The sequence below is a fragment of the Chaetodon trifascialis genome, chromosome 12 (genome assembly GCF_039877785.1).
Source record: "Chaetodon trifascialis isolate fChaTrf1 chromosome 12, fChaTrf1.hap1, whole genome shotgun sequence".
In the NCBI taxonomy this organism is placed as follows: Eukaryota; Metazoa; Chordata; class Actinopteri; order Chaetodontiformes; family Chaetodontidae; genus Chaetodon; species Chaetodon trifascialis.
The window spans coordinates 7,526,769-7,552,148 of NC_092067.1; the positions used below are offsets into that span (position 1 = coordinate 7,526,769).

Below are 25,380 nucleotides of genomic sequence, written 5' to 3' on the forward strand. Positions count from 1 at the left end.
AGCATGCTAAATTAAGATGGTAAATATGGCTGATTAGCAGTAGCATGTTAACATTGTCACTGTGAGCATATTATTACGCTCATGCGAGCATTTACCTCAAAGCACTGGTGTGTCAAAGTGGAGCCACACAGAGCTGCCACTGTAGCATCGCGTGGAAGACTTGTAGTCTGGTATATGATTTGTGCATAAATGTGATGATGTATACTGATTTGTCAGGTATTTAACACACTAGATTAACCAAAAAACTGACCTTGATGTTTGGTTTTTGTATCCATGCACAGTTTCTCAAAAGATATTCTTTATCCACATTGCCAATCTATGATAAGACAGTATAGCAGGAGTAAAAATGATTCCATCACACAACTAAATGTCCGCCACATGAAAGGATTCATTTTAGATCAACAGTCATGTCCTTGGTTTTGGTTTAGAGCATCATTTAATAAGCAGCCAACAAATAAGATGTCTGTGCTTGTTATGTCCGAGGTTACTGATTAACTCTGATTGGAGCGTTGCTTACCTCCAGGCAAGTGAGGAATGGAGATTTATCTATTACTGCAAAGCTGTGGAAAAGTACGGCGGCCTGTTCGTGCTCTGGCATTAGGGAGCGTTTGAGTCTAAAGATGATTTGGGTTTTATTATTCACCTAATGCATCGGGGATGAGCCCTCTGAGTCCCTGTTTCATAATCACAGTCATAATCACAGGCCTAACCCTGACTGTGATGTAGACAGAATATGAGATACGGATGATGGCCGTTTGGGCTGGGCGGTCGACATGCTATTTCTTCTCATTACAGAGAGAGAGAGATGCAGTGCACCCAGCACTGTCTCGCCTGCTTTCTCAGCTTCTGGCTAATCTACAACAGCTGTCTGATAAGTCAGAAGGAAAGAGCAGAGCTGGCCGCCAGTGGACAGCCGAGCAGTTATCTTCATTACTGTCGCCTCGGCTTACAGCTTTCTCTTAGCGTCACACTCATTTCCTCTGTCTCTGTCCCATCTTTGTCTCATTTTCCACCTCTCTCTGTCTCTTCTTTCGTCCTCCTGCGCTGTCTTTCTCTCTATATCTGTCTCTCAATCTCATGTTTTAATAGCCTGACAAGCAGGGCAATAATCCCTCCATTATTATTCTTGCTGCAGAGAAAGAAAAAAGAAAAAGCCGGAGGGGGTAGACAGGGAGCCATTTATATCAAATGAATGTGATTATTCTGGTGAAGGAACCACGCTTCAGAGACAGTGTCTCTGTGTCCAGAGTTGTGCTTATCCAACATGTGGGTGGACTGTGCTGCTGTCCCCATGACTGAAGACCCCTAACAAATCTGTCTCATGGCCAAAGCCTGTGCTACCTGACAACTGGACAAAACAGCAACATAATATCATATCATCACAATATGATTCCAGTGAAAGTCATTTTGAACAATTTCCCAGCTTTCGATAGCAGAATTTAGATTTATTTATTTATTTATTTATTCATTCATTCATTCATTCATTCATTTTAGGCTTTCGATCAGCTTTATCTCTGACTTTCAGATTGAAGATCACTTAAGTAAGTTAAGTAGCAGCCAAACTGTGTTCAGAGGTTCCAAATTCAGTTCTGATAGAAAGTTTCCAAAGTTACCGAGCAAACTGTATTTTGTACATGTAGTAAAATGAATGTTGTGCATTAATTAATGCAATAATAAATCAAGAAAGTGAGAGTTTATTTGATCTAATGACGCAGCCATTACAACATGGCATCTTGGGATCTTAAATGAAGAGTTATGGAGGCTTTTGGCCTTGTGTAATCCATCAGGATGGACATCAAGTCATCAATAATTTTCACACTACTTTATTTGCTTATTATACAGAAAATAATGTAAAACAATGGCTGCCTGTACAGTTTGAAAAAGACTACAAAATGCTGAGATGTGCTGTAAAATGGTTTGTTGTTAACTGGATGAAACTTCCAAAATTAGAAAGCTGTTATTTTATTAGTGATATTGGTGCAGACACAGTGACAACATACGTTCTGTCTTCGTCTCTACAGGCTGCAGATCGTCGCACCTGCTGACTGTGTGTCTGGGGTCCGCTCACTCAGCCCACAGCCATGCCAGACTTAAAGCCTCCACCACCATGTGACTACCCTTCCACCTCCTCCGTCGCAGCCTCTGTTGGCTCTCCCGCTGGCTGTGCCTCTCACCTTGACCTCGTCATAGACATGGAGCCCTGCATTGCCAACCTCCCCCTGTCCCCCGATCCCTTGTCCTCCTTTCCCCGACACAGACCCAGTGTTCCTCACTACCCGGGCCTCCATGGGCCTCCCTTCCCACTCATGGCCAGGTGTAACAGCAGCACCCTGCTCACTAATCTGGGGCTGAGGTACTGCTCCAGCAGGCAGGGCCCTCTGGGGGTGGGGCCAGGTGAGGGCCTGGCTCCAGGCTCCTGCATCCACACAGGGAGCAACAGCAGCAGGCCTTACAGGAGTATGGAGAACCTCAACTGGAACACTGTGGCAGATTCTGGCCTCTGTACATTCAGTGCTGCCCCCTACAGGAGTGTGGACAGTGAGTTTATTTTACGCTACACCTCAACTAGCCACTGGTGTGGCGGGTCTCCAGATGGATCTGTGATGGGGGCCCATGGATTGGTATCCAATCCAGAGAGCCTGGCATTTTATCCTCGACATGGCCTGCCCAGAAAAGACCTACCACTCTTCCCTCAGTTGTTGTTTCCAGGTGGCGTTGATGAATGGGACGCAAGAAAGGGCCTGAGGGAGAAACTCCGCCTCCAGAGTGCAAGGTCATCAGTTGAGCCTCTGAAGCCCCTCCCATTGCGGCCTCAGGTTACCCCAAGTGCTGCCCCCTTTGAACAGGAGGGTGCCCATCACCTTACTTCAACAGGTGCTGGGTCCAGGCCGATATGCACAATGCGCATTACCAGCCCAGAGGAGATTAAGCAGGAGGTCCTGAGGCGCTTACAGCTTCGGCGCCAGAACAGCAGTCCCAACCTGGTTCTCCACAGCTCCCCATCCAGCCCAAGAGTGGTGAAGACATCCTACACAACAGACAACATTGCAGGTAACAGGGGTGGATCGGATTCTGTATTCGAGCGCTGCAGACCTCCTGTGGGACGCCTCCACATCCCTACGTTTGAGGAGTTTAAGAGGATGAGACAGAAGGAGGGAGAACAGAGCAAAGAGTCCACAGCTGGTTCTGTGGTATCTGGAAAACCTGAGGCCGACTTGCCCCAGGAAGCAGGAACAGCAGACAGTAATAAACTTCCTTCTGATCAGACTGTCCCTCAGTCAAACTGTAGTGGAGGAAACAGAGAGCAGCATGAGAACTCGGAGGAGGTGGAGGGAGAAATGAGCAAAGGTGAGAGGACAGGCAAAAGCGGTGAGGCCATGGAGAGTGTCACTTCCTCAGAGAGACCTCCGTGTTACACTGTGAGCACTAACAGCACTGCAGCTCCCACCTCATCCACCACCTGCATTACCGGCACATTCTCTCCCATCCGGACAGGCCCGTCTCCACGTTCACCCTTGCAGCCCCTGGCCAGCTGCACCCAGGGAAAGGCCTCTGCTGCATGTGGAGATGATGGGAGTAATAGGCGAAGGAGGAGCAGTCTGGAACCTGCTGGGTCAGTTCCCTTCCCACCCAACAGGGAGAACTGGGAACGGCCCTCCAGCTGCTGCCCAGCACTCCTTCTGGAGGGCACGGACCTGTCCAGCTACGGAGCCAAGATCTATAAGATGAAGGATGGCCTCATCGGCTCCGCACTGGACCTCATCAAGAAGAGGTTGGTCTGAGGGAGGAGGAGGAGAGGGAGGAGTGGGGTGTATGTGTTTGCTGTTGTCAGAAGTATTCAGTTCCTTAAGTAAAACTGAAAATATGACAGTATTGAAATACTCCAAAATCATCATCAGTCCTGCATTCAACCTTTTATGCATGTACATTTTTCTGATCACACTTTTGTACTTGAGCATGAAAAGTAAAAGCACACATTGTATTATATTTACATCATATCAATGTAGTGCATCTCAATGGAAAAGCTCAAGTTCACTACTAAGATGTACTGTGATGTGAGTGTTGTTCAAGCACTCTGCCTAAGTACATTTTTTATTGTATATTTTTATGTATGAAATTTTTTCCCATTCTCCGCACAGAAATGGTAACAAGCATATAAAATACAATATATTTTAGAATAGTATTCACAGGAGTAAAAATGTGTTCCGTCTTCACCAACTACAACATTAAAACACTTCTTGTTAGTTGTCGACTGACATATACACCAATATGGTGTATCTATAGCTTAATGCAGGATCTAACTTTGAAGCAAAATCTTTGTGGTTGAGTACTTGCTGCTCTTACTTACGCAAAGAATCACAGCTAGGATCAAAGTGGAGATATGAAAGTCCTTTGTGTTTGATTCCACCTATCAATACAAACCAGCTTCAGGTAGCTATGATTTATTTCTGTTTTCTGTTTGTGCTGCACTGTACTTACAATTAGTATTTTATCAATAAGCACATTGTTTTTAAATCCAGTTAATCTTTTTGATGGTGAAATTAGATCATGTAGTACACATCATCTGAGCCCTGTAGCAGCTTGCAGCAGCGGAGGTGTGTGTGCTCGTCAATGAACTGTGTGCAAGCACACTTCTATGTGTGCTTTGCAGTGCCAGAGTGTTGTAACGGTGTGTGCGAGTCCATCTGTTTAAGCCTGCGTGTGTTGTTGTGTTATCGATTTATCTCAGTTATTGTGATAACAGCTGTCGGAGCTAACAGGGTTGGCAATGCAGACTAGACTGTAGGCGAGAGGCTGGCATGAAGCATGACAGACTGGATGACTGGCACCATCCCTACAGACTTACTGTTTCCCTGTCTATCCTCTCTCTCTCTCAGTGTCAGCTGTTGGATAAATAAATGCAGGCTTCACTCCACTGTGGTTCATTCTGATCAGGGACAAACAAGAGGAGGGTGTGTTTTACAGCACTGTGGTGCCATTTGGGTCCAGGCCTCCATGCAATGTAAATATTAGAGCCTGAACACAGAGGAGCTACTTGATAAAGCCCATTGAAGGATATAAACTCCACCCCCCTGCAGACTGCAGGCTGTGATAGATGGGAGATATAGACAATATCTTTCCCTGCCTGTCAGGACTCTCCACTGACTGTTGCTCCTTTGTCTGCTCTGCTAGAAGGGATGATGGATGTCTGAAGCTCTACTGCATCAAGGCAGCAGAAAAACAAGTGCTGTGTGTGTTTGTGTATATGGAGTGTATGTTCAATATTTGAAAGTGTGGAGCTGCAGTCTTGTGTTGCATCCAAAGGTTCTTTTTACAATGAATCTATATAACCTATCAGATGGTGAAAATGGCCTGCATGAAGACATCATATCATTTGTCAGAGTCTACAGCCATGCTAGCAGTTCTGTGAGGCCACAATTAGGCTCAATGGGGTTTTGAGCTACGTGCTCACAATCACAATATGAGCATGCTGATGCTAAGCAGGTATATGGTATACCATATTTACCATCTTAGCTTAGCATTTGCTAACATTTGCTAATCAGCACTACGTACGATGGAGACTCATGGGAATGTCTCTAGTTTTGCTCACCAAAGTTGTTGCAATTCATACTGAGGCAGACATGAACGTCTGTACCAAATAGTTTCAGTTTGCATTGATAGAAAACACAGAATAGCAGCAAATTCTCACATTTAAGAAGCTCGAAACTAGAGTGTGTTTTTTAATTTTCCTTGATTGATGCAACGTTTGAACTACGATTTATTGATTACCAAATTATTGATTCATTATCGCCTTCTCTCCTGGGCTCCATGGACAGCTCCAGCAGCTCACAGTCAGCATTGTTTATCCCAAGTGGATTAATCTTTTATGTTCAAAAAGAACCCATAATGCAACACACTATGCACTCCCCCTGTAATTTAAATGTGACTTGAGGCTCTGTGAATGTTTTAATACTTGGAGATTTATTAATTAAACATGACAGTATTCTGTGTGATCTCTGCACCCTGAGGTATTTGACTTCCACCAATAAGTCTCTTTGTTTAAGTGTATCATGCAACCAAGCTTGCATACAAAGCATAATACAACTCTAGTTGTATGATGGTAGGAATATTCATAATATTACACCTGGGAGGGTTTTATAGAAATGGAGTGAAGCACTAAAGCTGCACTGCTGAATTAATTGTATACTGCAGTAAAGGTGCATCAGTTATGTGCAGCGTGTCGAGGGACGCAGGAGTCCACCGTATCTAACGTTTTAGATTTATTTGTCTCTATTAGATGCACACACTTATAAATATATTGAATTCACTTGAGTTATATATGCATCAGTGGAACTGACAGCGGGGCTAATTTCAGTGTGACATTGTACAGTGTTGAGTGGTGATCTATCACGTACAGGAGTTTCCTGATGAATTAAGCTGTAGGTTATTACTGCCCATGCATCATCCTCTGTGTGACAGCGAATACTGTGAAGGAAAGGCTTTTAATGACAGTTTGTCCAAGGGAAAACCGATTGGACGCTTCAGAGCTGCGTCCTCAAAACTGAAGTAATTATATCTGCCTTTTCGCCACACTGGGACCAGTGTAATTTAGGTATGTGGACACCTTTTATCTGCTGTATTGACTTTGTTGATTACATGTGCAGTACTAAACAATGTAGGTTGGCAGAGTTTTTTTGTGTTTACTATGAAAAACGTGCGCATGCTGAAGTGTGTGAATGCCACAGAGCATCAGAGGGATGTGGAGAAAATATTTTATGTCCAGAAAGAGCTCAGCAGATGAACTGGTTTGAAGGAAGAGAGCTCAGAAAAGACAGAGTTATGTAAGAACCATTCGAATAATGAGACTGCGTGTTAAGTCGCCACAGGGATATTTGAGGATACATAACAGGCCAAAGTGAACTGCATATCATAGCAGAGGTTAGAAACAATTTGTTAATTAATTGATGGGTTGACAGTAATCTGTTAATTGTAAAGTCATTTAGCAAGTGTATGTGCAAACATTCTCTGGCTCCTGCTTCCCAAATGTGATTTTGAGTTTTGCATCCGTGGTAATAGAGGTTTCAGACTGTTTGTCAGACAAAACAAGCTATTTGAAGACATCACCTGGGTTCTTGTTTCTGATGATGAGCATTTCTTACATTGTATTTTATCAGTTAATCAATAAAAGTCAATGACTGTCAGGTCAATAATGAATGGATAATACAACCCTATTTAAAATTAACAAGAACTAAGAGACTAAACAAGCCAAAGAAACTGCAAACAGTTTAAGTGATGATGTAAAGGTAGTTTGAAACAAGAGAGAGAGAAGAGAAAAGAGGAGCTCACATGTGGCATTATATTCAAGCTCAGGGGCCAGTATCACTGAATCTCAAATGCATGTACAGTATAGCTGCTGTTGGACATAAAACGTTGAAGCCTTGCCATGATCAAGACAAACCCCACCTCCTCTTGGGAATACCCAACCCCCTCCCTTGTTACATATACCACTTTGGAAACAAGAGAAGTTGGAGAAGTCAATATTTCAAGAATGTACAGCTTTTCTTTCATTCAGAGAGCCAGACACTGCAAGATTCTATCATTGGTTCTGACCTTTGGGCCAATTGAACCTGCTGCGCCGATAAAGAACCACAAACACCTTTAATTTGAGTAAAAATATAATAATCCCTAAAACTGCACAAGGGGTTTTATTTTCTTGCTGTGATATTATATTTTGCAGTCATGCCTGCTGGTCTGTGAAGCTCATTAACGTTTGAACAACAAAATCAATATACTGTGGTGCAAAATGTAAAGATATGAGTATTATTTTAAAGCTCGACTAATCAATATGACTACATGTAATGTGAAATGGGTGGCTTGTAGTGAGCAACCCACTGGGAACTATCTATTTAGAAAAAAAAAAAAGCTTTCTTAGCCTCTCTTAGTTCACTGTTTTGATTTGTAGGTACATTTATGTTTTGTTCAGCCTCAGTGGTTTCAGAGACAACAGGCAGCTGTTTTCTCTGATAAACTGAACACTACCTACCCATTGGTAGAGACCTAAGGGCATCATTTCCATTGGGGATGTGGGGGTCCCCGTCTCTAATATCCCTCTAAATATTCTTCAGACTTTCAGGCTGCCAAAATCCAGGGGGGAGAAGAGAGATATTGGTACAAATGTTGATATGTTCATCCAGGTTACTTTCAAGTATTACTGTGCATTCGCAGTAATTAAACTTTACAAGCAGTAGTGAGTTAATTGCACTTTTTGGCCACAAGATGTGCCTTTCAGGCAAAGTTAGGACCTTATGTAAATCACAAATAAAACAGAATGTGATAATGTGATTGAAATACACTCAATTGAAAACAATGCAAAGACATTTAGTACATTTAATGGGGCTTTTATATGAATGCTCCCCTCTGATTGGTGGAGATTGTACTGTATATGAAGCCTGAGGACAATGCCTGCAGTCTTGACTCAGGGCTTTAAAAATACATAAAACTCCTTTCCACGTTGTCCACTGTAGACTGCTATTATTTGGAAATCCTGATAACTAATTCTATTGTGATATGTTATTTGCTAGATTTATATACAGTAGGTATAGAAACACAGGAAATAGCATTCATGTATTTTTTTAACGTGTTTCTTCGCCATAACAACTTTACAAGGCGTTATCACGTGTGTTGTGGTGTTCGTCTGCCCCTAAGTGGCCAAAAATGAATCAGTGCAGCTTTAAGTAAAATGGTGAAACATGCTTAGACTTCTGCTTTTTTGTTTTGTTTTGTTTGTGACATAGTTGAGCAGTAGAGAGATAGGACAGGAAATGATGGAGGAGAGAGACATTGGGAATGACTTGCAGTAAAGGTCCCTGGTCAGATGCAAGCCAGACACGTTGCAGTTCATGATCAGCGTCTTACTCTCAGGGCGCACTGCTAGCTGAGACATCTTGCTTCTGCTGTGTGTTTGTTATGTTCTCTTACAAATGCATGCAGGAGTCCCTGCAGGCATGCTTTTGTGGTTTGTGTTCATGGATGTGTGTGTGTCAGTGTAGTGCTACTCCAGTGTTGTAGTAGTGTGTTTGCCACAGCCTGTGTGCTTTTGAGGGTTGTCTCAGATCACATGCTGGCTGTGTGCTGTAAGACCGGATCCCCAGTTATCAGACAAAGGAATGAGGGAAAAGTGTGTTGCCTCTGTGTGTGTGTTTGTGTGCAGGCAGTGTCCCTGTGGTCCAAGGGTTCAGGTGTTAATGTCCACTGATGTATCTAATTGCTGTGCTCCTGAGGAGTTGAGAGTAAGGGGGGCTTAGGAAGGGAGGAGAAGCATTGATTTGGATGTTTTGGGGAGTAGAGGGATGACAATGGAGGAGGAGGAGGGTGTGTGGTGGGGATAGACACAGCAGGAAGCAGAGTGGCATGTGAGCTGTAGCTGGAAGAATGAGGTGGAGTGAATGACAGGGATGCTGTAAGGAGAAGAGAGCTCTGCCAGAATTACAATTTCAACCCTCCTCTCTTTCCTGCTCCCTGCATTCTCTTTCTCCCTCCTTTGACTGTCCCTCTTTCTTCATTTCCATCCTCTCCCACATCCTATCCTCCCTCCCTTTTCGCCTCTCCTCCCTCGCTTCCTCCCATTCTTTCACTCTCCCTCTCCTTGCCTGCTTCCCCTCGTCCCTCCCTTTCACTCCCCCCCCCGTCCATCTCTCTCTCCCTCTGTACCGCCGTCTCCTCTTCTCTCCACCAGCTGCAGTGCAGAGATCTCCGCCGAGGCCCCCGTCAGGCTGTCAGGTGATCGGGACGGCGGCTGTGACATCACCGCCCCCTCGACCGACAGTCAGCCCTCCGCCGTTGCTATGGCAACGTCGGCAACGGCCTGCAGAACCGAGGCTGGCGACGAGACGCCTGCAGGAGGAGGAGGAGGAGGAAGAGAGGAAGCAGGAGAATGCGTAAGGATTCTTTTCCATTTTCTTTCCTCTGTATTTTATGTCTTAAATGTGTCGTCCGTGCATGTCTTCGCTTGTCGCTTTTCATTGTTGTGTCATAGTGTACAGAAACACATAGATCTATTGGTATTCAAGGATGACAGGGACAAGCAAGGGGACTGCGACACACACACACACACACACACATGCACATCACTCACACATACTGATGCAGAGGTATTTGTTGAGACAAGACATGCAGCGGTCTGTCTTCTAGCAACAGCTCGACGTCTGACGATGCAGTAAAAAGAGGATCAAGCCCACGTCCAGCAGCTGGCTGCTGGTAACTCAGCGCTTCTTTCCTGCTCTCTGCATGGCTCCTCTCCGCTGGCTGGCTGCAGCTTGACACCAGCCTCAGCTGCAGTAAGCATTGTGCTCCTCTCTGTGCATCTGCAGAACAGAGGAGTCGGACTGACATGGAGTCACATCTTGCTTGCATGCTGCAAGGCTGTAGGTGGTTTAGAAAACAGATGTCGAGGTGCATTTGTTTCTTGCCTTTCTTAAATTTGGCTTTGATTCCACAATGGAGCCTGCCTCTGCATTCCCAAAGTAAGGGCTGCAATTCGGTAATTCAGCAGATCATGAATTATTCTTCTTCATGTTACCTGATGGCTGCAAGCTGTATATCATGTTGTTTTCTGATGTAGAGCAATGAAAACCTTTCTGCACAGTTCAGTCATGTGTCGCTGGTCGTTGTCAGAGCACTGTCAGAACATGTGGGAAGGTAATCTTTGATGTAAAGCCAATATCGTCAAATGCAGTGGATGTAGGTGATGTCTCTGGGGTGAGGAGCTATGTGTCACAGCGATGACCTTTGAACTTTCCACCTTAGGTCAACTCTCAGGGGCTTCATAGTCCCTAAAATGATTCTGAGCCACTGTTTATCCATCCAGAATGCTGCATTGTGTCGGGGAATTCCTTGCTTTACCTTAGCCAGGAGACGCTTTGAATTGTCATTTGGGGGGCATTTCTTATCTTCAAGGCTGGGTGGTTTCAAGATAGGATCAGTGCAGATTTTTGGATATGTGGCCTTGCTGTGTTTAGAGTCTGTTACAAGACTTGGCAGATGATTAGTGCTGCAACTCAGTATGAAATTTGGATTCTTGTCAGTTCTACGAGGGGGGATCAGAGCGATAACCAAGACTTCTTATGTAATGATGTCATGACAGTCAACATGGTGACATTGTGTGTGAAAGCTCCTCACAGACGCACACACAGATACACAAGCTGTGATTTCTCTCTTATCATCATTCTCACCTTATCCCCTCAGAGAGTTGTGCCCTTTTTCATCTGTTGCCATAGCAACATGACCGTTTGATTGACACACGTGTCCTTCCAACCAGCAGCACACCGGTCTGGGCTGCAGGCGCTCCAGCTCGGATGCAGCCTATGAGCTGGCTGAGACTGTGAGGGCGCAGCGTGAGTGCCGTCTCCGGCCCCACTACAGCGACCCCATGCCAGCCGACGCCTCTAAGCGCAAACAGCTGGAGATGAAGATCGCTGCCGCCGCCCGACTCCACAGCCATCGCCGAGACCGCGACAGAGACCGAGACAGAGACAGCGGTGAGTACTTGACGCATGTGACAATAGTGTCACAGTGTTTGACCTGTTGCCTGTAATGCATTGCATTTCCATAAAAATTCTTACTGTATTTTTTGATGTATTTGTGCAAATAAACTTAACTAAACATTTCAAGGCCCCACAATCCCTAAAATTTGTAATTTAGAAAGAGAATGTTTAAAATTTTTAATCTACGGCTGGATTTGAATCTACCATTAAGTTTTCCAAAACACTGCTGAACATTGGTTTGTCCATGTGTCTAAATTTGATTGGAAATGAAGATGGCACTAGAATTTTGAAGTTTATGTCAAGTAGGCACCTAAAAAGAATGTGGAAAGCACTTACAGCTAAAGAGTTTAGCATAGCTAAAACGTAGACTTCTCTGGCTGAGCCAAATGTTTTATGTTCCATGTCTGGTGAAGACTGATGTTCAGGAAAAGTGATGTTTGGCCTAGACTGAAGCCAATGTTTATTCCTTGATCCTTCAGCCTAACTTTCCCCCAAATTTCATTAACATCGGTTTTAAAGGGTACTCCAATGATGTAGTTTCTGCACATTTTTGATGTAGAAAATTGGTGGAGTAGCCCTGAAAGTAGCTTTTAAGATATGCTGCTACAGAACCAAACAGAAAAACAAACACAAAGGTCCAAAAACATAACTTTCTTGGCAGAAGTAATAATTCAAATCTTTAGTTAACTTAAAAAAAATCGTCTTACTGTCACTCCTGGCATTTCCAGTTTTGATTTGGCTTGGTTATTAGAACAACCCACTCAGCCACATCCATTCAGAGTCCTGGGCAGTATGATTTATGCTCAGACAAAACATCTTAACACTTACACACACACACGCACACACACACACACACACGCACACACACACACACACACGCACACACACACACACACACACACACACACACACACACACACACACACACACACACACCCTGCTATGGACCTAGTCAGAGCAATCATAAAACCAGTGTGTCCAGAAACAGGCTTTGACCCCAGCGTTGTATCAGCTGTTATCACTTGATGCTTCCTTCCTGTGAAGAACCACATCCAGCCTCTTCTCTTCATGAATGTAATTAGAATTAATGCAATTACAGAACTCATGTGCTCATTACATCTCCCTCACCTCATCAGGGAAGGTGAATAACCCTGAATTGTGAATGAACCTCCAAGCCTGGCATTTTTACTGTCCATCCCATTTCACAAAGACTAAGATGATAGAGGCTATTAAGAGCTGCATTTGTTTTCTTTTAACTTCTCTTACGCAACTTAGTGTCATGCTATTATTATTTTGCTATGCTATGACTATTTTGGCCATTGCACCCAGTCCTCACCTCCCCCATCAAAAACACGCACACACACACAAATATAGAGTTCCCCTGCTAAGACCATGTGCTTCCCTGTCAACCGAAGCTCTTTGACACTGGACGCTGTCCACAGAATTCAATATTCATTCAATTCAGTCATTCGATATGGCATATGCTAATGATGACCTTGTTGCTCTTTCCAGCCAATAAAATGGATACTGACTTTAGAAACTACGTTTTTCTCTGTATCAAAAAGATGAGGTGGCTTCATATTAATGTGTAAGTAGCATAGCACTTATCTAATGATGCAGGTGTTTGAATGAGACATTTGAAACCCTGCCTTAGCAGCTCAGCAAACATAAGCGTGTCTCTGTTTGAGCGCACACACAGGCACACACAATAGTATTGACATGCATGTGGACAAAGGCTAAGTCCTTGACTGGAGGGTTAGGGATCTAATTATTTGAGAACGATGATATCTATAATAGTTTTTTCATTTTGACATGACCAGTAATGACTAGTCCAGATTAAATGGGCGTTCATTAGGGAAGCTGTGATTAATTCTGTGTGTGTGTGTGTGGCTCCATGCAGTGTGAATAACAAAGACTTAGGAGAGTAAATCCATAAACATCATGAGCACTAATGACTCCATCCACCTCCATCTCCCTCTCCCCAGCTCCAGCAGCAATTCGTGGTCGTTCTGAGCCCCCTGGTGAGGAGCGCCAGGCAGGACTTGGTGTGACTCGGTCCGGGCAGCATCGCTGGAGCACCATCAGCAGCCTGAGTGCTGACAGTGGAGTGGTGGGCCTCAGTGATGAGCGGGAGGAGGAGGACAGCGAGCCTCACCGTCACCGCAGAGGCCGGGGAGCCGAGGTGGAGCGGGTGGACAGCGGCATTGGCCCGGGCCTGTCTCGCACCTGGAAGAGACCATCTGCCTCTCTCAGAGCCTGGGAGGCTCAGAGACCCTGTCCAGACTGTGGACTGAGGGACGGGGCCTCCAGAGACAGAGGAGAGCGCATGTGTGAACGTTGCTCGAAGCTGCGCACCGAGCGCAAGGAAGCCATCCTGGAGTTTCTGAACACAGAGTCGAGTTACGGGGAGGATCTGCGGATCATTAAGGAGGAGTTTTACTGCCCCATGCAGAGCGCTGGGCTGCTGACAGCTGAGCAGCTCACTGTGGTGTTTGGTAACGTTCAGGAGCTGATAGACGTCAACGACCGCTTCACTGAACACCTGCAGGACAGTATCGACCAGGCCTTTGACCAGGTGACCCACTGTCTCTCACTGTCACACACACACACACACACACACACACACACACACACACACACACACACACACACACACACACACAAACTATCAGGGCTTAAATAAGGAATAAGGATTTCCACCAAACAAAATATTTTAGTTTGTACTGAGTCCAATTTGGGGAAAAAAAAACAAAACAAAAAAACACTGAATAAAATCTATGGTTATTAGAATACTACCTATCCCAAGGAATTTACTCACAAGTATGTAGGGCAGAGCCGATATGTTTGTAAGTCAGAAAGGAACTGGAAAAATATAATTTAACTTCTTAGATCTAGTAAATATTCTGCTGCATTTTGGATAACAGCTCATAGAAAAGTGCATTGCAATAATCATTACAATAGTCTGGGTGTTAAGAAAGCATATTTGAGCTTCTGTAATAGATAAAACGGGAGCAATTCTAAGTATTTTACATAAATACTTAATGCAGATTCTGTAACACTCTTGATATGTGGCTCAAAAGGAAGAACAGTTTCATACATTCCCAATAAAAATTAGGTTGTTTTACATTTTCTCAAGAGTCAAGACTTATTTTTCATGACATTAAAAGTTCATTTTTGACCTTGGAAACAGTCATTGGCAAAACAAGAACAGCTCCTGAGCAAGCTTGTGGTGAGATTGTTTGGTCAAATGTTGTTTCCCAGGATGAGAATTATATTAAAATCTCAATATTTGACCAAAATGGACAAGAAGTCCTTAAAATGCTCAGTAAACATTTACAAATCCATGACAACTGGGCAAAGTCCATCTCATAATGATTGTTTGATACACCTGAAAGCTCCTGATCAGCTGGACCTCAGCTGGACATGGACCTTATGGTGAGATTTTGTCAACCAACCATTCTTTTTCATTCCAGTATCATGATATGGCCATTTCCATCAAGATCCTGACACTAATTTCTAGAATAGGTCTGCTGCTCCCACGTGACACTCTTCTCACAGAAACACAGCACTCCATTGTCATGTTGGTCATTCTTTTGCTTTGTCATGCCTTCTGCTTCACTGCTCAGGTGAAAGCCACTGCATACTGTAACTGCAGTAATTATTTGCTGTCCATAAAGCATTTCATTAGCCCCAAAATGTTTTATATTTTAGATTCCTCATTCACCTTTTGCTTTGATGACAGCTTTGCACACTGCTGGCAACCAGCTTCATAACGTAATCACCTGGAATGCTTTTCCAACAGCCTTGAAAGAGTTCCCACATACAGTATGCTTAACGCTTTTCCTTCAGTCTGTGGCACATCTCAAGCCAAGTGATGACAGTTGGGTTCAGGTGAGGGTGGGCGATATGACCTGAAATCGCTCTATTGGCAATGTAAGGGACCATATGATAAGAAAGAAAAAATTATTTAAAAAAACAGCAGCATCAGCATACTGACGCAGCATGCAGCAGAGGGGGTTTTCATGTGCCAACAAAACCAGATGAGCTTGTGTTGTACAGTAGTACTGGCTTCAAATGAAGCTTACCGTTCACACAGTTTCTCTTGACTGTCGCTCAATATTAAAAACTCCCACACTGCTCAAATGTGTGGGGCTACAATAGATGCTACTGGCCACATTAGCTGTGGAACGTGTTATCACCAAATTCAAAAGGCTAATCAGCAAAATAAACAGTAACATAAAAATGGTAAAACTTACAGGTTCTAAGTCTGAAGTTGGTATTGATCCATCCTTGAACTTCAGTTTTGAAGTGAATCCTGCTCTGTATTTGCCATCAAAGCAGTCTGAAACGATTAGCTCACACATATGGCCTAAGAGTTTTCCAGTTGTTGTTATGGGGACATTTCCATCCATTCCATCATTCCATTTCCAGGTTAATCCAGTGGGATATCACTTCCTCAGATGGCAGAGTAGATGAAGTTGTGTTGGTTCTTGCAGTCAGTAACAAAGAAATTGTTGTACCATCCACATGTTCATGTTACTGGAGTTGGCATTGTAGCGAGGAAAATAAATAGTAGTTACTGGATGTAACTCCAGTTCTATGAGTACTATGCTATGTGCGTAGCCTCTGTCTGCATGTTATCACAGCCACAGTAAATCAATAGCCCTTACATAACCTGGAGGTGTTTTTTGGGTTATTGTCCTGTTGAAAAACAAATGGTGGTTCGACAAAGCACAAACGAGATGAGATGGCATGTTGCTGCAGAATAATGTGCTAGCCTTGCTGATTCAGTGTGCCTTGAATTTTTAATAAATCGCCACTGGTGTCACCAGCAAAGCACCCAACGCTATCATGCACACACACATGCAGATACCATTCATTCACCTTCACTATGTAACACAAAGACACATCAGATGGAGCCAAAACTAAAATTTGGACCTATCAGACCAAAGTACAGATTTTCACTGGTCAAATGTTCATTTCTTGTGTTTCTTAGTCATGAACAATTCTCTTCTTCTTGGTGGTGGTTTCCCTCAGTAGTGATTTATTTGCAGAGATTCATCCATGAAGGCCTGATACACACCGTCTCCTCTCAATGGTGTATGTTGAGATTTGTCTGCTATTTGACCTCTGTGAAGCATTTATGTGGGCTCTAATCTGAGGTGCCATTAATGAGTGATTTCTGAGGCTGGATACTGAAAGTCATGGTCTTCTTTCCATGGTGTGGTCCTCATGAGAACCAGTTTCATCGTAACATTTTTGCAATTGCACTTGAAGATACATTCTAACCTTTGCGTCCTAAAGAAATGGACTGTTGTTTCTCCATAACGTCGATTACTACAGTAGTCTAATAGGGCTGTTTAATGTATACCAACACTATGTTGGCACGACACAACCAATGATCTCAAGAAGAAATCTCACCAGTTCACTTTTGACAAAGCACACCTGTTAACTGAAAACCATTCCAGGTGACTGCCTTATGAAGCTGGTTAAGATAATGCCAAGTGTTAAAGCTGTCATCAAGCAAACAGTGACTTCTTTGAAGATTCATAAAAATATAGATTCAAAAATGGACAACAGTGACTTGACAGATTGTCAGATTGTTTCCCAGTGCACAATGTAAATCAGCTGAACTTTGTCTTACCATTTTCTCTCTTGTGGTTTGACCTCAGGGTGATGAAGATCTACTGACAGTGTACATAGGAGAGATCTTTCTGGAGTTTGTCAACATGCTGCCCGCCTTCCAGACCTACTGCCTGCAGCAGTCCACCTCGGTCAACATGCTCAACACGCTGGAGAAGGAGAAAGAACTTCTCAGGTACACACAAAGTACAAGGATTCTTCCTCCAGTCAGTCTGTGTGATGGAAAAGTTACTCAGGGAGCTTTCTCTAGTTCCTGCCACGGCTCTTCTGTATAATTCTTAATGGAAAAGACAGCAGGTTATCACTTATTCAGAAGACGTTCTATTTTGAGAGTAGAGCTGCAATGATTTATATTTTTAGACAGAACCACAGCTCATCCATGAGTCAGGCTGTCCTGTGATTCCCATTAATCAAATTTTTAAGAATCTCTGTTTTCAACTTATTTTTCTATTCTTCGTCTTTTCAGAATCTTCCTGGATGTTTCCCAGAATGACAACACGGCACTGCGTCGTATGAACTTGCGCTCCTTCCTCATGGCGCCCCTTCAACGTGTGACTAAATACCCCCTTCTATTGAGCCGAATCATTAAGGTCACTCCCGAATGTCATCCCGACTACGCACGTCTTCGTGAGGCAAAGAGTCGGGTGGAATCCCATCTGGAGCACATCAACATGAAGACCAAGCAGGAGGGCAACGGTGTCACCTGGTCTCTCCGCTCATTCCGCCGCGACAGCCGCAAAAACAGGGAGGTCATCAACATTGAGATGCGAGAGGTGTCAATGAAGACGGTAGGCTGGGCCAGAGAAAACACACGATTTGTCATGGAAGGACCCCTCCAGTTGTCCCAGCCAGCAGATGGTCAGTGGGTGAAGAAGGGCAGTAAGGCCCTCAAGTTCCAAAATGTCCAGAGTCTGCTGATGGTGAGGACACAGCGGGCCGGTGAAGCCCCAGGACAGGTCTCTGACCTAGGGGCACGGGGGGATCAGGGGGAGGGTGGTGGAGATGGCATTCGAGATGGAGTGCTGGTTCTAATCAAGGACAAGAGCAGCGGGAAGTTCACAGTGCTGAGAGAGCCCATCCGTCTGGCAAACTGTGTGGTGTCAACAGATCCGGACTGCGAGGACACATTCGAGGTGCTCGATATTCGGCGGGAGTCTTTCGTTTTCCGCGCATCGGACAAAGCTCGCACTCAGCAGTGGTTCCATCAGATTAAGAGATATGCTCGAGACTTGGGCACCTGGAGGAAAAGACGCAATGCTTTGCCCAACATCATGATCAACACAAACCAGAGCCGCTCCTGAGACTGACCACCCCCTAACCGTTATTACACTGTAAATGACCCGAATCCTTCTACTGCAAAAATAAACTGACAACAAGAAGCATTTCTGAGTGACACTACTGAGAATTTGTTAGATTTGGGTAAAAAAAAATCTTTCTTAAAGTCTCAAAAGGGGAAGAGAAAGATACAGCACTTTTTTCTTACAAAGCTATAAGTGCACCATACTGTCATGAAATACGAAGATCATTAACATTAAAAAATATCAGATTATTGGACAACCAAAACACCTGGGCTGTGCTTCTCAGCCGTGATTGTAAAGACTGTTTGCTCTCTGAGAAAAAGAACTGAGTTTTCACAAAATAAGGTGTGTCTGTTGAAAAGCATGACCGGACATGACTGACCGCAAGAGACGAGAAATTGTAATGTCATTTTTATACAAGGCAGTGGGGGAGGTGGGACATTTGTTTTTGGTACAGAGAGGTGGAAATGTGGTCAAGAGCTTTGTTCAGTGATTTCTGATTGTTGTCACTGCCCTCTCCTGTCTGTGTGCCGCCCTCTACTGTATGTTGGTGGTAGAGTAACTTTCACTGCCAGAGATGCAGTTGAGCAGAGCCTCTATTACAGGCTGAACAGACCTCCTGTATCACTGTGTTTAAATGAGAACTCACATTAACAGCAATAATCTCTGCCAGTTTCAAAACAAGTAGCTACTGTATATGCATTTAATTTCCCAAGATACACTTTGGCGTTCGGATGTTCATCCTGCTTCAATGCGTGCCGTTCCAGTCAGTGGAATTAAGATAATCTTCGTGCCATGGGAGCAGTTTGTGAGAAGTCTAGTCAATCTTCTTTGTGTTGACATCATGTTAAATAGGAAAAGTCAAGCACTGCAGTTTCCCCCACTATGTTTAAGTCCAGAGTTTTTCAACCTTGGGTTCCAGGTCTCATGTGGGTTGCACAAACCGGACTGTAGGACAGATGTATTGATATATGTTTGATGCATTTGTGGGGCTGTGCATTACATTGATTAATGTGATAAATCTGGTGAAAATGGTAATAATCTCAAATTACTAAACCCTAAGGAGAGACTTGAAAAACCCTTGTTTCTGGACAAATTAAAAAAAAGAAAAGGAAATCCTAACCATCTTGTCATGACACAGTTTTAATGTGACCTAGCGATGAGCTGTTGTGCCTTGGTACTTGATTACTGTTATGCTAAATCATACTGAATAATTTGCAATCTGTCACAGTAGCGTTGATCTCTGAGATGTGGACTTGACTGCCCTCTGTTGGCACTTGATTGAGACCAATTTACAGGCAATATAATTATTCCTCTGACAGTCCCTGGCTGCTAATATGTGATCACCTGATCCTCTCATTTTAGTGCGGTGTTATTTATGATGGCTTTATTTTGTTTAATGCACTTTATTCTGTAATAGAAAGGTCTCCAGTATAACTGCTGGTAAAACATGTTACACTTATGTTTCTTCACAATTCTTCATATTAGAAGGAACCCAGTTGACCGAAGCTGATTTCAGTCAATCCAGTCATCAAACCAAAATCACTATTTAAGACTGATGCTGTTTTATGTTTGTTATGAAGTAGCACTAGAAGAGGTAGCGAATCACTGTGTTTTGGAAGGCAGGGCTGCTCAACTCCACACCAATACTCCTGTGCTGCTGGAGGACGCTGTTCCAGACGAACCCTTTCAAAATGTTGAAGAAAAAAAAAAAAAAGCCTGCTGCGTTGCATATGGTTTCTTTTTCCTCATTTGCATCTGAAAAACCTGATGTATTATTTCCCCAATGTTGTGAATTATATTAAAAGATTTTAAACACGACCTGGCTTGTTGTATTTTTCTGTGTGATTCTGTGTGTCTTCGCTAAATTGTAAAGTCTGATGAAGCTGGAAGAGTAGAACGTAGAAATGTATTTACAGTTGTTTTAAGCATCTTTAAGACAACTGATTCAAAGACAGGAATACACAGAGTACAAGAGGAATGCACTTATCAGTCCAGGAAACAAAAGCACAAGATGGAAGAGAGTGAGAGTGAATTATTTCTAGAAAATACAATCCTGCTCCACTACTGTATAGAAGCAAACAGAAGCCTAGATTATAGAAAAAACCTTCAAGACAATTCCTGAAGTGGGAGAAAACAAAACAGTAATCACATGCAGTACAAGACAGTCTGAGTATTTTGTATTCGCTCTTGGATTTCCAGAGAAAGCTTCATTACACGACAACCAAAATATTCAAATGGCTTAACAGACAGATTCATTGGCACTGTTCTGCAAGGGCTCCTTGCTGTTGGAAAAAAACAAGTTAAGAAAAAAAAAGAAAAGAAATCCAACTAGTCTCAGAGTAGCTTTATATCATGTGAAGTGCATCTTTGTCATTTCTTTGGCTCTACCTCTCCTGGAGCCTCATTTAGAAACATTAGGTGTATGAAAGTGTGGCACTCTTGATCAGAATCCAAACCAAGTCTTCATGAAAGTCAGAAATGATCAAAATCTGCTAGAAATGCTGTAAAACGAGTGGGACACCTCCTGCAGCAAGCAAGACTGTTTGATCTGGCCCACAAGGCAATTCAGGAGGTGCGGGGGTGGGGTGAGGGGGTACAGTGTACCCTGGTACAGTCGCTGAGCCCCACAAGCGAGCGCCCCTTCCCCTGCTGAATTCTAGATTTTATCATCTGAATGTTGCATCAAATATTTCCTCCAAAAATGAGGCTCTTAATGTCTGTTTGGATGCATCCATGTTTTTGACAATCATTCCGAGAAATATCAACTCAATCTGGTGAACGACACAAACACATTTTACGTTGGCTTTTTTGTTTTTACAAATGACCACGAACATCCACAAAAAAAATGCTCGGCATGTCTGGAACACTCCGCCTGTCTTCTCGGAGGAATTAAACACCAATATAACGTATTCAAAACAAGAAGTTGGCTGTTGCAAATTAGATCAAACAGCTGCAAAACCAACTCAGTTCTCAGATTAAAAAAAACAAAACAGCGACTAACTGAACCTTTGACCTCATGAGGTGAACGAGGGTGCCAAGAGTCACCCTCTCTGCCACGCTTCTGACAGACTGCCATCCACCTAAAGCCCTTCTCATGCATGCTTTCACACACACACACACACACACACACACACACACACACACACACACACACACACACACACACACACACACACACACACACACACACACACACACACACACACACACACACACACACACACACACAGTCTGTCCTCAGCTGCTGGGGCCTCTGGTGGATCCCTGCGTCTTGCACTGCAGGTGGGGTCAGGTGTAGCAGCCGTGGAGAAGTCCCAGCCCTCCTCTGTCTCCCACAGCCAATCACCACCTTCGAGCTCTACTTGTCCAAGCCAGACTCGGGCTCCTTGGCCAGCCCGCGGATGGACAGGTCGTAAACCACCTCCTCGATCTTTTTCACGTCGTACTTTAGGCCGTCGTAGCGCTTCCGCAGCGGGTCGTTCTTCAGGTTGAGCAGGCGGAAGCCTGAGTCCAGCTCGTTGATGAAGTTGGAGATGCGGAGTGGCCGGGTGTAGTCTCCCGCTGTGACGCTGTTTACTGCCAACCGTGACTGGAAGAAGACACAACAGCACCAATTAAACACTAAGTTCCTCAGCTTCCATGTTCAAGGTTCCGTTGCTTATCAAGAAAATAATTTTATCATTTAGATACAGAAATTTGTTCCGACAACTAACTTGCTAACATATTTAAGGGCGATTAAGAGCTTTCAGAGTTAAACTGGGAAGTTGAAAAAGTAACAGATCTGCCACTCTCAGTTATTTTTAATTGATTGAATCTTTGATTCATAAGGTTCAACACATTGGATGCAATCCTCAGGCTCCAGCCTCAGCATATTGTTCATGTAACATCATAGCAATCAACAGCAGACTCACCAGCTCACTGGCCATGATCAGCACACCTGCCAGGTAGTCCTCGACATCCAGGTGAAAGCCTTTCTCTCGCACAACCTCAACTGAAGGGTGAAGAGGGCAGAGACAAAAAAGCCACATTCCTCAATAAAGCCACGTTCCTCAGTACAGTTACACACCACCACAGAAACTGGTACCTACTGCCGAGTATCTGAGCCACTTCCTCTCGAGTCACAAGAGCCTCACTCTCCAGGTAGACAACGAAGGCTGATAAGAAAGCCAAGCGCTGCAGGACGAACCGCCAATGTTCATGAAACCTAAAATGGAATCAAACAGATCAGAGAAAGAGAGAAGAAAACACTTATTTTATTTGACCAGGAAAATCCACTCAGCATACATTCTGCTTTCCAGGGACATCTGGATACAACTGGAAGATTAAAACAAACAAGAAAACGAGACAATTCGTGTGGTCTGCTAATCAAACGGTTGCTAACAAAGGGGATTTTTCTACTTTCCTGAATAAGACCAAACATATTTTTGATGAATTACTTCTGGTGATAAAATGACAAAAGCCAAAGCAGAAAAGTTGAGCTCCAAATGAACAATTAGGCATTCAGATTAAAGCTGGATGCACAATAATCAAAACAGTAACAATGAAAACAGCTGTAAAAATGTAATGAGGCAGCAGACAAAATAAAAGCTCAAGTGGATATAAAATTACAGAGAATGTGAACAGATGAGTCAGTGCTACTGATCGCAACAGAGATCTGATAAAATGGAAATATTAGCCAAAAAAATGCAGTGACACTGAAACGTTAGACAAAGATGTCCCTGAAAGACGAGGAAAAAATATGATAAATATACGATAAGCTTTCAGAAGGCAACCCTTCAAACCCACGTCAGTGTGTCTTAAATCCTACCTGTAATACTGCTCCACAGGAAATTTGGTTTTGAGGTCAGCAATTTGTGTCCTGACTGTGCAGAACAACTCCCGTGCTTTTGCACATTTACTGGGAACTAATGGGAGAAAGAAAAACAGCGAAATTTAAAGGCTGAAAAGTCTAATCTGGACTTCTGACCAAACCTCATTCAATGCCAGTCAAAACAGTGCATACTGTGTCACACACTCACTTTCCTTGAATCCAGACGGTTGGTGGACACTTTGGAGTACTGTTAGTATTTCTCTGGCGGTCTGTTCCAATATCTGGACCACCTTACGGATATCCTGCAACAAAGTCAATTAGGTTATGTTTAATCCACACTGATGCCACAACTTCTTTTAATGCTTCATTGACACCTTCTCTAGTCAATACCTGATTTCCCCCCATCAATTTTTGGTTTAAACCCCCCCCAAAAAAACTGTCTGACTGGACCTTTAAGAAGTGTGTTCCTGTAAGGATGAGCCTAATTAAAGTGAGCAACCATTAACGAAAACAAATCAGCTCCTCCTCGTCAGTTACGCAAGACAGCATTAAATCAACTATTTTTCAAATGAAGTTTGGTGTTCCCCATCTCACGGACACTTAATAACTAAGTAACAGAAATTAGACTTTAGGAAAAGTAACGGGGCTAATATTAATTCTTATCAACGTAGGTAAGATGACGTGACGGCCAGTTATCGTGACGTTCGTCTATCATTGGGCGCGCTGTTGTCTTACCGACGTGAGGTCTGTTGTTACAGCACAGAACCAGTTTATGGGGTAAGACATGTTCAGTGTGCGACCCTGCTGATGTCGACGCTGTTAGCTTCAACCCAGCGGGCTCACAGGCAAAGCCGAGAGCAGCCGTGCAGCTTGTGTGCCGGGCTGTTCATTCATACCTCTCTGATGTCCTGGTCGGCGCTCAAGAAGCCCTGAATGTAACTGAACATCTCGGTGACAGACATTTCTGATCCGAGTCAAGCTGTTTGGATGAAGGTGATGATGAGCCGTCTGCAGCTAATTCATAGAAACATCAGCGTGCACGAGAGCGTTTCCCTCCGCCTCAATGTTTAGTGTGGCGCGTGGAGATGATGTCATCCTCGGCGTCATCTTGGCGTCGCGCTTCTTCTTCTTCTTCTTCTTCTTCTTCTTCTTCTTCTTCTTCTTCTTCTTCTTCTTCTTCTTCTTCTTCTTCTTCTTCTTCTTCTCGAGTTTGACTGAGGTTGGCATTCATATTCGTTGCATAACCTCCGTCTTTCGGACTGTAACAGCTCCACAGTAAGAACTTATTACAGCGTCAAACCAAAGTGATCCGAGTCACGACATTGTCCATCCTATAATCCATTTGTCTGAATAAAATATTAAATTTGAATTAGACAGATGCAAGACAATGCATTCATCATGAAATGGCACAACTACGACCACTACTCTTAAAATCAATTATTATTATTGTACTGTAATATTCAAAAAGCTCAGGTGTACAATTCATAATCATTCATAATATTCATAATAATATTTTAGTTATTATTACTATAATATACCATAGTTTATTTCCAGCACACAATGTTTTTACAAGCTTTAATCTCTATTAAAACAACAACAACAACAACAACAACAACAACAACAACAACAACAACACACATTTCACGACATTATAAGAATAATAATAGTACTTTTTACAAGGCCGGTCTTCTGGTACGTATGTGATTTAATTCATAAACACAAACGTTATTGTTTGCAAGTCAGTCATTTAAATGACTCCTCTTTGCCTGCCAGGGTTTATTCTGATTCTGGTTCATTCTTTATCCTGCAGAAATGCTGCAGTACCTCAGTGTTACCCTGTTGATGGAGCCAAAGCAGCAAACTTGGTAATGTTGCCTTAACGTGCTGCTCGAAATAAACAACGCCAAACGTAAAACAGTTATACTCTTTATAGTCCAATTTCAAGGCTTTGAGTGATGTGAGAGTCCAAGAGAGCTTTTTATTACAATTGGAGAAGGTTACGAGTTAAACGCTTGCCAAAATCGGTTAGTCCCTATCCTCAAAGCTTGTCAAGTAAGAATGAAATATATTGCAAAATAATAATAACACAAATAGCACCCCTTTG

The 25,380-nt window shown here is 43.4% G+C and overlaps 2 protein-coding genes across 4 annotated transcripts in view; one reads left to right on the plus strand and one right to left on the minus strand.

The window, feature by feature from the left end:
- The window catches only part of arhgef49 (Rho guanine nucleotide exchange factor 49), a 57,733-nt gene extending 37,449 nt beyond the window's left edge, over positions 1-20,284 (plus strand). For 2 of the 3 annotated variants that reach the window (XM_070975900.1, XM_070975901.1), the window contains exons 3-8: positions 2,022-3,772; positions 9,716-9,917; positions 11,297-11,516; positions 13,508-14,097; positions 17,195-17,340; positions 17,632-20,284. In XM_070975900.1, the coding sequence (XP_070832001.1) occupies positions 2,082-3,772; positions 9,716-9,917; positions 11,297-11,516; positions 13,508-14,097; positions 17,195-17,340; positions 17,632-18,466 (3,684 nt within the window). In that variant the 5' untranslated portion in view covers positions 2,022-2,081 and the 3' untranslated portion in view covers positions 18,467-20,284. The remainder of the gene's footprint in view (positions 1-2,021; positions 3,773-9,715; positions 9,918-11,296; positions 11,517-13,507; positions 14,098-17,194; positions 17,341-17,631) is intronic. The other variant, XM_070975902.1, reaches the window with a different exon arrangement.
- tsn (translin) lies at positions 19,862-24,423 on the minus strand. The gene is made up of 6 exons (XM_070975903.1): positions 24,173-24,423; positions 23,485-23,578; positions 23,274-23,370; positions 22,555-22,670; positions 22,378-22,457; positions 19,862-22,055 (listed from the first exon to the last, which is right to left on the minus strand). Exons 1-6 carry the CDS (start codon positions 24,236-24,238, stop codon positions 21,825-21,827), a joined length of 684 nt encoding a protein of 227 aa, XP_070832004.1. The 5' UTR covers positions 24,239-24,423; the 3' UTR covers positions 19,862-21,824.
- Positions 24,424-25,380: the final 957 nt, after the last annotated feature.

What these genes read in the sequence shown, in the direction of transcription:
- tsn (XM_070975903.1), bottom strand. Translation starts at nt 24,238, where the DNA reads ATGTCTGTCACCGAGATGTTCAGTTACATTCAGGGCTTCTTGAGCGCC. An exon ending in AGTGGCTCAGATACTCGGCA is followed by an intron (nt 22,458 to 22,554) that starts GTAGGTACCAGT and finishes TTCACCCTTCAG; the next exon opens with TTGAGGTTGTGCGAGAGAAA. An exon ending in TGATCATGGCCAGTGAGCTG is followed by an intron (nt 22,056 to 22,377) that starts GTGAGTCTGCTG and finishes GTCTTCTTCCAG; the next exon opens with TCACGGTTGGCAGTAAACAG.